Source organism: Mesoplodon bidens, assembly GCF_964165515.1.
Source record: "Mesoplodon bidens genome assembly, chromosome: 6".
In the NCBI taxonomy this organism is placed as follows: Eukaryota; Metazoa; Chordata; class Mammalia; order Artiodactyla; family Ziphiidae; genus Mesoplodon; species Mesoplodon bidens.
The window spans coordinates 71,062,880-71,076,382 of NC_138162.1; the positions used below are offsets into that span (position 1 = coordinate 71,062,880).

The window sequence follows — 13,503 nt, forward strand, 5'->3', positions numbered from 1 at the left end:
ATAGTGGGAAGCAGCCACAGAGCACAGGGAGATCAGCTTGGTGCTTTGTGACCGCCTGGAGGGGTGGGATGGGGAGGGTGGGAGGGAGGGAGATGCATGAGGGAAGGGATGTGGGAACAGATGTATATGTATGACTGATTCACTTTGTTATAAAGCAGAAACTAATTAAAAAATTAAAAAAAAAAAAAAAAAAAAAAGAAAATAGACAAACTATACTTCCGACTCTTGGGAGTGTGTCCCCTGGCACTCACAGTTTACACAAAGAGAGATACTTGAGTGAAGTTCAATTTTTTTATGCTTGAAAAAGGAAAGGACACTTAACACAGTAAGGGTAATTACAATGCTCTTAACCAAAGTTGCCAGATTCTATGAATTCCCTCTAGTTAGTTGTCAAACATTTTGGGGAGGAATCTATACTTGAAGTCTAATTAAAGAATAATGGATAAGTATTAGCTATCAGGAATGTATTTTAGAAATCCAGTGTTCATAGTGCTTCCCCCTGGAGAGCTTTGCAAACGCAATTTACGATCACTAAAATGTTTTCCTCATAAGGAAAACCTGCCACATGTAATGTAAGTTATATGATCTTTTCCCTACCCTTTACAAAGTATACCAAGCTTAAAGTAATCTGTAGGGGAGAGTAGTTTCTAAATCACCTCAAAGTCAAATATTTTCCTTTTCATCATCATTTATGAAACACATTAGTAACATAGACCTGACTGAGCCACACATCAGAGTTAAGAGGAATGAGGTCCTGATTGAACACCTGGATCTCTTTAATAGCAACCTCAATATAATCATCAGTAACCACAGAGCTCTGGAATATTAAAAAGGGAATGTGTGATCCCAAGCAAAGCTTTAGATGAACACCTCTAGCACCACTGGAGGTTTGGGGTTTGGAATTCAACAAATAGTAGAGTAGGGGCTGAAAAGACATTTATATTCCAGCACCTGTCACTCATTAACTGAATCTATTTGGGCAAAAAACTGAACCTCTCTGAACTTGAGCTTCTTACCCTTGAAGCAGGGATAATATTATTCATGTGGCCCAGTTCACGTAGGATTGTAGCAGCAACAGCAGCAGAAGTAGCAAAAAGAGAAAGCAGTAGTACAACTTTCATTTTCTGAGGGCTTACAGTGTCTGGTGGATTGAAAACCACATGGTGAGGTAGGCATGCCATTGTAGACAAGGAAGCTGAGACTCAGAGAGAAGAACTTGCACAAAGCTGCACATGTGTTACTGGCAGAATCTAAGTGTGAACACCAACAACTCTGACTCCAGAGGCCATGACCTGGTTCACATCTTAAAATGTATTCACATGTGTCATCTAATGAGGTAATGCTAGTGACTTCACTGTAAATGGCAAAGCGCCACGTAATGCAATGTGTTATTAGTGTAATTTTTTTTTTTTTTTTTTTTTTGTGATACGCGGGCCTCTCACTGTTGTGGCCTCTCCTGTTGCGGAGCACAGGCTCCGGACGCGCAGGCTCAGCGGCCGTGGCTCACGGGCCCAGCCGCTCCGTGGCATGTGGGATCCTCCCGGACCGGGGCACAAACCCGTGTCCCCTGCTTCGGCAGGCGGACTCTCAACCACTGCGCCACCAGGGAAGCCCTAGTGTAATTTTTTTAAGCTGCTAAAGTGTGTTTTCTGCTGAGTACATATACTGTTCTTAGCAAGAGCCCATCAACTCAAGAAACTAAGGAAAAAGCACGAATGAATATGTAACTTGAGACCTAAAACAATGGAAAAGTATGGAAAATGACTTTAAAATAGATGTGACAGCTGGTGATGTCATTTTCTACATTTGCACATTCTCATGCATCCACAGAGTTCCAACCCACAAACATCAAGCGTCTCTCAAGACACCAATGGAAGTTGCCAGAATCATTAAAAAGCCAAGAGATCTGTTGTGTATGCGTCATGGCTCCCCAAGCCCATACCGACGACTTGGCAGGCAGCTCACAGGAGGTGATTAGAGACATGGGACAAGCATGTTAGTCTGCAAATAATCTGTGGCCAAGCTTCCCAGGGATAACAAGGGGCAGCACGTTAGTAAAGCTGAGGGTCAATGGGATGCTTTAGAGTCCTCACTGGCAGCCAAAAACGATGGTGAACAAGAAAGCTAACAAAGGCACAGCAACTACCTCTATACTGTCTTAATGATTCTAAGCCTTTGAAACAGAGGAAAGACTCCACTCACCAAGGACAGGTAAACTGAATTACAGTTAAATTCACTTGTTAGTTAGTTGCAAACACTCTTTTCCAAGAAATAGGTTCAGTCCTGAGTGAAATGGAAAAGGCAGAAAACGCTGCCCTCTGAACTTCTCTTCTGCGTTTCTGCTTTTCTGAACTTGTCCTCACTCCTCCCGGGGCCTCTATGCTGCCCCGAACTTATCCCATCCCAGACAGCAAGTCCCCAAACATTTGTGCTCACCCTCTCCCTCCCTTTACTGTGTTGCTGCTCTTCCTTTTCTCTAGAAGGGATTAAATAAACCCCTAAGGCCAGAGTGTACAGGTGACTGGATTAAATACTGCAGGATCTCAGGAGACGCTTCCACATCAGTCTCTTCCCAGAAATGCTCTCCCCCTCATCCCAGAGATGTGCAGGACACAACCTGTACAAGCATACTCAGCAGCCCTGTAGACAAACCCCAAACCAGAACAGGCATAAAGAGTTTTATCCATTCATCTGCTCACTCATTCATTCAACTCAATAAATATTTATTGCATCTAGCATGTGCCAGACACTGATGGGTCTTGGGCAAATACTAATAAATAATAATGTATAATACCTGCCCTCAAGAAACTCACAGTCTAGACACATCATCAATGAGTAACGTTACAGAGTAGAGCATGCTAGCCCTGGGAGGTGTGCATATGCAGTCTTGGCATCGGTAAAGGTAGAGAAGGCCTTACCACATTTGGGTTGACTTTATGTCGAAAGCACGTGATGTTCACCACATACGGCCAATCGTCGGGCTCCATCAGCACCCCAGCAGCATGAGCACACGTGACATGGAATGAGGCCGGGCATCGGCCATAGGAACACTGAATGCAGGCTCCAGAGACCTTCTTAACCCGGTACCTGCAGAACATGCATTTCTGGAGGGTTAAAACAAAGAAGAGCATCAATTCAAACTCAGTTAGCTCAGCCAATTTCCACACTTCACAGCATAATAGCTATTAGAGAGTAAAAAAACTGATTACATCAACAAGGCCTGACCTCCAGGGCCCCTGATGGTGAGAGTGACTGTGACAACATAAGCTGCATACCTTCAAGGAAACACACAGCTACGGCCACATACTACCAGACACATGCTGAAATACTCCTTGTGGTAAAGAAAGCCAAGCCCTTTTGCACATGCTTCTCCAGGCACAGAGCTGAGGAAGAGGCCCCCCGGGTGCTCCTGTAAATCACCCATGAATGCTGAAGCTACTTCTCTTTTACCTTCTGTATGCCAGGCCTTTCTGTACATCAAGAGATAGACTATGGGTTTGACAGACAGGCACACGCTCTCCTAAGTTAGACGAGGTCTTCAGAAATACCCAAAGAGCACACAGCTGGGCTCACATTTCCATTTACAAGGAAACGTAAAGTGTTAAATGGTCCAATGTGGAAACTGCAGGCTCAAGTGTTTAATAATCCAAATCTGAACCCTTCATGACTGAAACAAAAATATGCCTCCCAAAGTGAGAAAATTGAAAATCACCCCAAAGGGCATAATTTGGTTGAATATCTATAGCTGACTATGCCTGGGGAAGAAAGAATGGAAATAAAAACTGCAATAATAATTACCACAATATGAAAATTAAATTGCATACAATTAGCCCTAAACATTATCAGTACATTTGTTATGAGAGATGGAAAAAAAAATCAAACAGCTTCATTAAATGCAAGATTTGTGAACTAATACCTGAAGGTTAGGAAAAAAGAGTTGTAGAACAACACAGGGTCAGGTTCAGAAAGCAGAAGAAACAGAATGATCAAAAAGCTCAACTTTTCATTCCTAAGGATAAAGTAAGTCTGCAATCTGATCAAATGATGATGCAAATATTCTCCTTTTATAGGTACATTTTCCTTCCTGGGACAAAAAAGGTACTTATACTCAATGCCTTTTGAGGACTGTAATATTTTATCAACAGACCTGTAAGAATCAATGTGGACAAAACTTCTAACTCTTCTTTGCCCTCACATCTGATCAGCATCTTCAGTCTTATAGATTCTGAACCTTAATCTTACTCTGATCTCACCTACCCACCTATACCAACTTTCACCATCTCTGTCCATGGTGTCTTGCCCAGTGTAGTAACAGCCTCCTAACCAGTCTCGCAGTCTTTTATTTCATGCCGTTTTGATTCACCTTCCCATAGAACTAAAAAAAGACCCATTACAATACGAACAAAAGCATTATTTAACATCTTGATATCTCTTTGGCAATTCTTGGTATCAGTTTCAATACATTCCTGGTAATTCTTGGTTTACCAGTATCTTTTTGTCAATTCCAACCATTTGAAATATGATGACAGATATAATAGAAAGACCTCATATCAGGAACCCCAGGCATAATCAGATCATCTTTTAAGAGCCTAATCACACCACAAAGAGGTCAGTGTTTGAATAGATTCAGATATTGACAGATGTATGAAAGGAGAAATTGTTTCCTATTTTACCAATTAAATAGGATTATGAGTAAGAAAGAGTACTATGACTTAGCTAATTAATGAACGGGTAACTCCTAGCCTCTTCTACCATTAACTTCCTCAGTAAACAGAAGTTCTCCAGAAAGAGGGAAGGAGACAGAGAGAATACATTTAAGCCTACTAATAACTCACTCCTTGGAATCTAGTAAGGGAAGTGCCTCCTTTCCCAGGAAGACCAGAGGTGGCCATTTCTAAGGATAAATAAAACCAGTATCCTTAGAAAGTCAACCTGCAGACTACTGTAATGCAATGCTTTAGAAGATGTTTATTCACAGAGTTGAGAAGTTTGGCTTAAACATCTAATAGGTTCTTGCAGAGATAGAGAACTCCACAAAACTTAGTACGGGAGCCATTCCGTATGCTGTATTACAGTCTACATAGTACTTCCAAACCCCAGTTTCACTTGCTTGCTACTAAACCAATTGTTCTCTACTCTGGCTAAAGCAACTATGGCAATTTAACACCAATACTGGTGGGCTACGGAATTTAATTCAATAGGGCAAAGATTAGGACATATAAGCCACTTCCTAGAATGTTACAATAGAATTAAGTACTATGAAAAAAATAGAAACAAAATGCTATATGAAACTAGAATGACCAGTGCAATGAGGTATGCTTGGGGGTAACATAGGGAAGAAGGCTTTAAAGAAATGTAATGGGGGCTTCCCTGGTGGCGCAGTGGTTGAGAGTCCGCCTGCCGATGCAGGGGACACGGGTTCGTGCCCCGGTCCAGGAAGATCCCACATGCCGTGGAGCGGCTGGGCCCGTGAGCCATGGCTGCTGAGCCTGCGCGTCCGGAGCCTGTGCTCCGCAATGGGAGAGGCCACAACAGTGAGAGGCCCACGTACCGGAAAAAAAAAAAAAAAAAATGTAATGACTGACTGAATCAAGATGGTGGCCTCAGCCCCTGCTACAAACCCACCAGCCCCAAACCCTAAATAAATAGAGATAGGAAAAATAATGAAACCACAATAGCACTGACTAACAAAAAAGAGAGCACTTAATTCCAGGGAGGAGAGCCCCAGCAAAAACCTATTAGTAGGTTTCTCTGAGGAGGCAGTTCTGGCAAGGCCAATGTCAAGAGTGGAAGCAAATAATTAAAAGACAAGGGACCCACTGTCAGGCCAACCCCATGGCCCACCTGCCCCCACTCATCATCAGCAGGTGAAGTAATCTGATCTGATTTGAATCTGAGTCCTGTGACCTGACCTATCATTTGTCAATAAGACAAGTGAATTCTCGTTTGGGCTAAGGAAAAAAATAGTGCACCCAAGATAAAATACAATCATATACTTTAAAAATCACGAACACTTGAAGGAAAACAATGCCATGAACAAGAGATACTATAATTAATAAATAGAATAATAGCTGGCCTAAGGAATCAGGTAAGGGGAAACAGAAGACGAGTTTAAAAGAGATGCAGCACGTGTTATGATAGAGATTCCCAAACAGATCCCATCAATTGAAAAACAAAAACAGTAACAACCACCCAGTTCTAAAATTAAAAAAAAAAAAAAATTAAGATGTGCTGAATTCTGAAATGGATCCCACTGAAGATCAAATGAGCAACTGGAAGATGGAGCTCAGAGACTGTACAGAACACAGAAGAAAAGATCAAAAAAGAAGGAAAATGGAACACAAATGCTAAGCAGTATGGAAAAGAGATCTAGATGTTCTATTATCTCTCTAAAAGGCATTCTAGATGAACAGAAAAAGAGAAAATAACAGAAATTTTCCAGACCTGAAAAAAGGCCCAACAAGTAGGGTTAATTTTTTTTTTAAATCACCTAAACACATCTTAGACACATGTTATATTTCCAAATAAAAAGAGAAAATCCCAAAATCTTGCAAAGAATAAAAGAGAAAAATCAGATTACTGTCAGATCTCTAATGTGCTAAAAGACAATGAAACAGTCTTCCAATTTATAGAGGAAAATTAAATTTGGTCTACATCCAGCCTAATTTTCATTCAAATGTGAGAGCAAACATAAAGATTATTTTTTCTTTTTCACATTCAAGGATCAGAAGTATGCAATGAAGAAGTAAAGAGTAACCAAAATGCTAAATATGTGGATAAATCTAAATGAATATGGACTGTATGAACAATAACAGTAATGTCTTCTGGGTTTGAAAAGAGAGAGAGAATTTGAATAGATGACAATTGTAGCATATAAGGAAGAAGTAGTAAAAGTGAAGTTTTAAATGTTCTAAATGTTATTGAATTGTCTGGGAAAAGGGTAAAAGTACCAATTCACTAATAGTGTGAAAACAAATAGAAAAAGGAAAAATAATAAATTCAAACAAAGACATGAAAGGGAAAGAAACAGAAACATAGAACAGGTGGGAGCAAAGGAAAAAGCACGTTGTAAATTGATAGAACTAAACCCAAACATATCAGTAAGTTAACTGTAAACAGACTAAATTTTATCTTATAGACCAAGGGTAGCAGAAGTTTTCTTAAAGTGCCAGATAAATATTTTAGGCTTGTGAGCCATACAGTGCCAGTTGCAAGTACTCAACTCTACATTGTATAGTTGAACAATGTGGGGCTTAGGGGCACCAACCCCAAACCCTGCGCAGTCAAAAATCATGTAAATTTTGACTCTCTCAAACGTAACTACTAATAGCCTACTGCTGACCAGAAGCCTTACCCATAACATAAACAGTCGATGAACACGTATTTTGTATGTCATATGTATTATACACGCTATTCTTACAATAAAGTAAACTAGAGAAAAGAAAATGTTATTTAAAAAATCAAAGAAGATATAATACATCTACAGTACTGTACTATATTTATCCATACCTAAGTTTATGTCATCTGTTTACAAGATGAATTGTCTGTCAGTACCTACATCAATATTGTCTTATATGATATGAAAAACTGTAGATGTTAAATATATTCCTAACAGTAGGCATCAAAAATGAAAAGATACTATTAAAAAAATTCATATTTATTTACAGGTTTAATGATTCATGCATTAATAATGAAGAAGCAGTAATATGACTGCTCTATGGTAGCCTAATGTAATGGGTGGCACCATGTGTGGTCTGTGTGTGTAACTTTTGATAAATTTTAACTTTTTATAATAGATCTGTGTATATTTTATGGTAGTAAATGATAAAATAGACTAGTATCTACATATAGTTTACACATTCATGACATACCTAACATTTTATTAATTTTTTCCATATTTCTAAACTACATGGTTCCTCTGCAAGTTTTTCAAATTGCCACGAATCTCCAAAAAATTTTCCAATATATTTATTGAAAAACAAATCCACAGATAAATGGACCCACGTTTCTCAAGGGTCAACTGTAGTGTAAAAGCCGCTACAGATAATTCACAAATGATGGGTGTGGCTGTGTTCCAATAAAACTTTATTTACAACAAGAAGCACGTGCCCTAGTGTGCTGACCCCAGCTATAGGCCATGGGCACGTATTTGAAGATAGTGAGCTGTGAAATGATGGAATTGGTATTTAAGTAAGATCACTCTAGCAGCAAGGTGGATAAAGAACAGACTGGTGGGAAATGAAACTGTTAGGAAGCCACAGAAATACTGAGGCAAAGGATGATGAGGACTTGGACTAGGGAAGTGGCTATTAGGAGGAAGGTAAATGTTAAGTGTTTTTCACTCCTGTTATTCTTTGTTGACAGAGATTCTATATTTTCCTTTAAATAGAGCTACTCACTCAAGGCCAGGGCTGGACAGTCTGTGTGCTGTGGGAAAGAACCTCTTCAGTAGCTGCTTTAGTTTTGAAATAGATGAGGGTTGAGGTGACCAATTTCTAGAGGGATGAGGACTGAAAGGAATGTGTGAACAGTAAGACTGTTGGGCACTTAAAAGCACAGAAAGTTCAGAAAGACAGGGCCATTCTTCCTGCAGTTCCTGTTTGAGATGCCAGTGACCCACTGGGAAAGGGATAAGGAACCAATTTCTGGAAGACGATAAATAAAGGAGGTTTGAGAAGTCAAATGAGGCAGCCTAGAGAGCCATCACTTGAGGTGCTTCAGAACAAAGTTGAGGAGGGCTGATGTCCAGGGAGACCAACACAGCAGAGCAGGAAAATGCTGACACAGATGACACTGGAGAGTGACTTTAAGGTGTCATTCACCTTTATGGTTTTCTAGTAAGGATGCCTGGGACATAACAGCTGCTCAATGTTTGTTGAATTAAACTGAATCCAGGCAAGTATATTTTGGTCAAGCTATAGACCTGCTCACCTGTTTCCTCAACAGTGAAAAAAACCCCCACACATAACTATGACACCAGAGATGTTAGAGGACTTCAGAATCACTGGGAGGCCTGCTTCAAGCACAGGTTGCAGGTGTCACCCCCAGAATTTCAGTGTGTCTGGGCTGGGGCTATTGAATTTGCATTTCTGACAAGTTGTCAGTAATACTGATGCTGTTTATCCAGGGATCACTCTTTGAGAGCCACTGGGCTGCAGGGTTAAAGTGTTAAAGGGTGTGGATTATTCTGAGAGGCTCTAGTATAAGGCAATTCAGGAAGTACAATGTTTTTTCATCTATTCTTCTGTGTCAAGGGCTGAGAGAATCCTCAGGCAAGTATGATTTATAGATCACTGTACTTTCTTGGGGGACTGGATTTCCATACTTATTCCAATGGCATAGGCCATTAAAGCTCCTAATGGATTGAGGATTTAATGAAGTATCTGGCAATGAGTCTTTGTGTATCATTAGATTCCTTGAGCACACAGCCTGGCAAAGGGCATCAAGAAATGATGAGCTGTGAAGGAGTTACAGGTTCAAACCACATCCCCTTCCCTTCTTTTTTCTTTTAATATGATTTGTAGTATGATTTTATTGTTGTTTTGCAGTCTAAGATCTAGAGCAAGGAGCTTACAGTCCAGCGGAGGAAACAGACATGTAAACAACTTAGGCAGAATGAAAAGGAGAATACGAGAGCTGTCATGTGAGAGCAAGATTCAGAAGGAACAGAGAGAGAAGTAGATTGATACCGAGAGAAATCAGTTTACCCAGAGAGCTAAAGAGCGGCTGGGGAGGAAGGGAGAAGGGAAGGTTGAAAACCAAGGGGTCCACGGTGAACTCACACTGCAGGGTATGGGCTGCTATAGTAAGGGGCAGCAATTAATATGCAGTCTCACACCACTCGGGCCAGACAGAACTGTTCTGATCTCAGTGGTCTAAGGATATTACAAATGGCAGACATCACGAAATGATACAGTAAAACTCAATTCTGAATACTTGTGCATCAGCTCGTAACATGGTGAGCACTCTGTCTCTCCACACCCCCATCAAGAAAAGTTATTTCTACTCTTCAAGTTCAGAGCATTAAAATAAATGGCTCACGGTGTCAAGTGTGTTGAATTAAATCATTATTTATGATATGTATCAGACGCCATTTATCTCATTGCTTTTTGTTTAGTGAGATTCACCCCAAAAAAGGTGAGAAGCTAAGAAAAAGTCAAGCAGCAGGCTAAAGAGGAAAGGGCAGAGGAATGAGCTCAGCCAGGCCAAGAGACAGAGACAGAAAAACGGGCAGAGGTGGTGGGGATCAGCCAGAAGGCTGCACTTATTCAAAACAAGCAAGGGAGGCTTTGTTGGCCCTGAGAAATATTAAACAAGAATCACAAAAGGATTCTAGAACTGGAAAGGCCATGGCAGTTCATACACAAACTGACAAATTAACAAATGACTCTTGAAAAGCATTATGTCAACAGCCCAGTCACACTTTTTTTTTTTTAATTTTGGATCAGCAGAAACACCACCAGGAAGATCACCAAATAGGAATCCTCTGGAAGCACCTTTTAATACCAGTACTAGAACACTGCCTGCACACAGTAGGTGCTCAATAAATATCCACTGACCACATGAAGTATTTTCTCCTTATTATATATAACGTGTCAATTCATTTTTTCAGCTATCTCAATATTTATTAAACATCTTCTATATGAAAGGCATTTCGAAAAATGCAAAAGGAGACACAAAAAGATGCCATCCATTTATTCAAGAAGCTTAATTTGGCAAATAAAAAGAGCTGTGACAAAAGTGTTGCCACGGTCATCACAATAAGCAAGATGAAGTGCTACAGATTTGGAAGGAGATGGGGATGGACCAGCAGAACAAAGGTGAAGCCGGGAAGTGCACCTGAGCAGTTACCCATCTGCGCCCCTGATCTTCACCACTCTTCAAATGAGAAAGAGGGGCAACAAAGAAGGAACTTCATGACAGCCAACCGAGGGACACCAAACATAGGACGAGGAAGGAGGTGTGATTCTGCTTGGACGGCTCAGGCCAGGTGGCAGGATTGCTCAGGCAGGTGACCTGTGCACTGTTCTGAACTGAGGGCCATGAGTTACCATGTCCAGGCACTTCTGGGTCAGTTCCACAGACTGGCTCCCGGGAACTCATAATAAAGTAAAAGTCAGAAGTTCCCTGTAATTAACTTCTTGGTGTTCAGAGGCTACGTGCAATGCTTCTACACCAGATCCTATGCTGCCTTGCAGGGTGCTGGGGACGTGCTGCATGATGGCTGAGCCTGCAGTGGCGGCGGGGACACGGGGTCCCCCGAGTGGCTCAGGGAAGCTGTCCAGCGGGTTTTAGAGAACTGGGGAAGCCATCGAGAGCGGGCTGCCTTTGAGTTCACCTTGAAGGACTAGCAGGTTTCAGCCAGTCCACATGCAGTGGGATGAGGAGGGAGGGAGGGAGGACATTCTAGATGGATATAACAAAGCTAAGAGGTTTCTGAGTGGCTTCAGCAACCAAGTAAGTCTCCAGAGCAGCCCAGAAAATCTCAACAACCTTGGGCTAAGAATGCCTGTTGCCCAGGCATGTCTCTTTGCTCATCCATCTCTTGCTCTTTGAGGGTTGGACAAATTCTACTCATCTTATTATCGAAGGCACCTGGCATGTGTGCAAACTAAATATCTGGGGAGTGCCCTGACCAAACACCACACTCTCCTGTCTTCCCTACGTGGACAGTATTTCACAGTTATTAGAAGCATGGACTGGGAAGTCAGACAGACCTGGTTTTGAATCCAGCTCAGCACAGGCACAAAGGCTAGTCACAGAAACAGCCAAAATAACATGGCCTGAATACACAGAAGTGGTGAGAAGTCATGGGGGCAGCAAGCTAGCCCCTGAACGTCTCCTGCCCTTCTTCCTGACACCCCCTCAGCAGAAAACAGCGTCCCCTCTGCAATTACTACCTGGGCTATGCAGAAAAGCCAGACATATAAGCAGCATTTGCAAATAAATTAAATATTAAAGGCGACATCACAATCTCATGTTGAAAGAGGCACTTCACTGATAGTATAAAGCAGCATTTGCTGAATCACGAAATAGGCAATGTTATCTATGCTGAGAAAATTCAATCACTTATCATTTCTACTTCTCTAACAGCCTGTTTGGGTTCTATACTTCATTTCAAGCTTATTTCAGATTTAAAGGGCAAAGGGGGCATACAACTATAGCATATAGAGAGCTTTAGAACAAATCTTATTCTGAGTACTTATTGTCACTAAACATCTTTCAGCTAGCTGATGGGTGGGGAAAGCAAGCCTCCTAAACCACAAAATAAACATTTTTTAAGTACTTTTTATTTGCACTTTTATTTATTTTTATGTTAATATTAAAGAGCACCTTTTTCCTAGAGGAAATTTCATTTTTTGGAATTATTGTTTACAAGAGATCAAACAGAAATTCTTACTCTCCTCTAATAAAGCATTTAATTGAACCCAGGATTACTGAATTATGTACTTAAAAAAAAAAAGGCACTCTGTCCTTTCTGATACAATGAGGTCCTGCTTAGTCACTGATATGTGCTCTCTACCTTACAAAAAAAATTCGACACAGATTTGTGAGGTTACTTATAACTTAGAAGAATTTTTATAGATCACTCTGAATTAATGCTGGAAATAACAGCATTTTAATCATTTAATTCTCTGTTAAATCTAAAAAGAAACACAATTTTCCTGTTTGTCACAGTTTAGGGAGGCTGGCTTACAAGATTCCTGCTGTTCCAAGGACAGGCAAAAAAAAAATCTTTATTTATTATGAATATCTGATATGACTTGCTATTGGCATTATCAGATCAAGGACTAGGACACATTTTCTATTTATTTCTGGCCTCAAGCCTGAAGGCCTTAAGATATCTGACAAAAAAACAGAATAAATCAAAGACAAAGATTAATTATCCTTAGCAATATTTGTTTTGAGACAGTGCAAACATCTAACACTATAAAGGTTGCAGGGTTGTTTTGTTCAAGGTTTTTTTTTAGAGAGGAGTGTATGTTTCTGAAATGCCTGTTTTCTGTATATTTACTGAAATTGCGCTCACTGGTCAGGTCTAATCTGCAGAGAAGGAACTGGCTCCCACGAGCCAAGTTTCAACCGCCTCTCTTATCTGACTTCCCACAGGCACTTTTTAACAGTTTAAATGAACATTTATGTACACTCCTGCTACATATACTTATCTTGGTGAATGGTACTTATTTGAATGTTTGGGAAAAGGAAAAATAAAGAGATCTCATGATTTTTTTTTGATCACTACACAAACCCAGATGCTGGGGTGTACTTCCTGCTCTAAACACCAGAAGCTGCCCCAAGGCCCCTGAATACATCTGACTCCTGTGAGAAACTGTCACCCATGAGCGGTTCTCTCTGTGGCCTGCTGCAACCTCTTTGCCTCTTGTCTTTCAATTATACCAGCAGCAGACCACATTGAGAAAATTTATGCTTAAGTTAAAATATCCCAGCACCATGTCTCCAAATAAAACTGAGGAAGCAGTGATGAAAAGCTATTAGGTCAAC

The 13,503-nt window shown here is 40.6% G+C and overlaps 1 protein-coding gene across 4 annotated transcripts in view; it reads right to left on the reverse strand.

The window, feature by feature from the left end:
- KDM4C (lysine demethylase 4C) overlaps nucleotides 1-13,503 on the reverse strand; it is a 398,973-nt gene that overhangs the window by 85,603 nt on the left and 299,867 nt on the right. For all 4 annotated transcript variants that reach the window (XM_081237192.1, XM_081237191.1, XM_081237190.1 and 1 more), the window contains exon 18: nucleotides 2,919-3,104. In XM_081237192.1, the coding sequence (XP_081093318.1) occupies nucleotides 2,919-3,104 (186 nt within the window). The remainder of the gene's footprint in view (nucleotides 1-2,918; nucleotides 3,105-13,503) is intronic.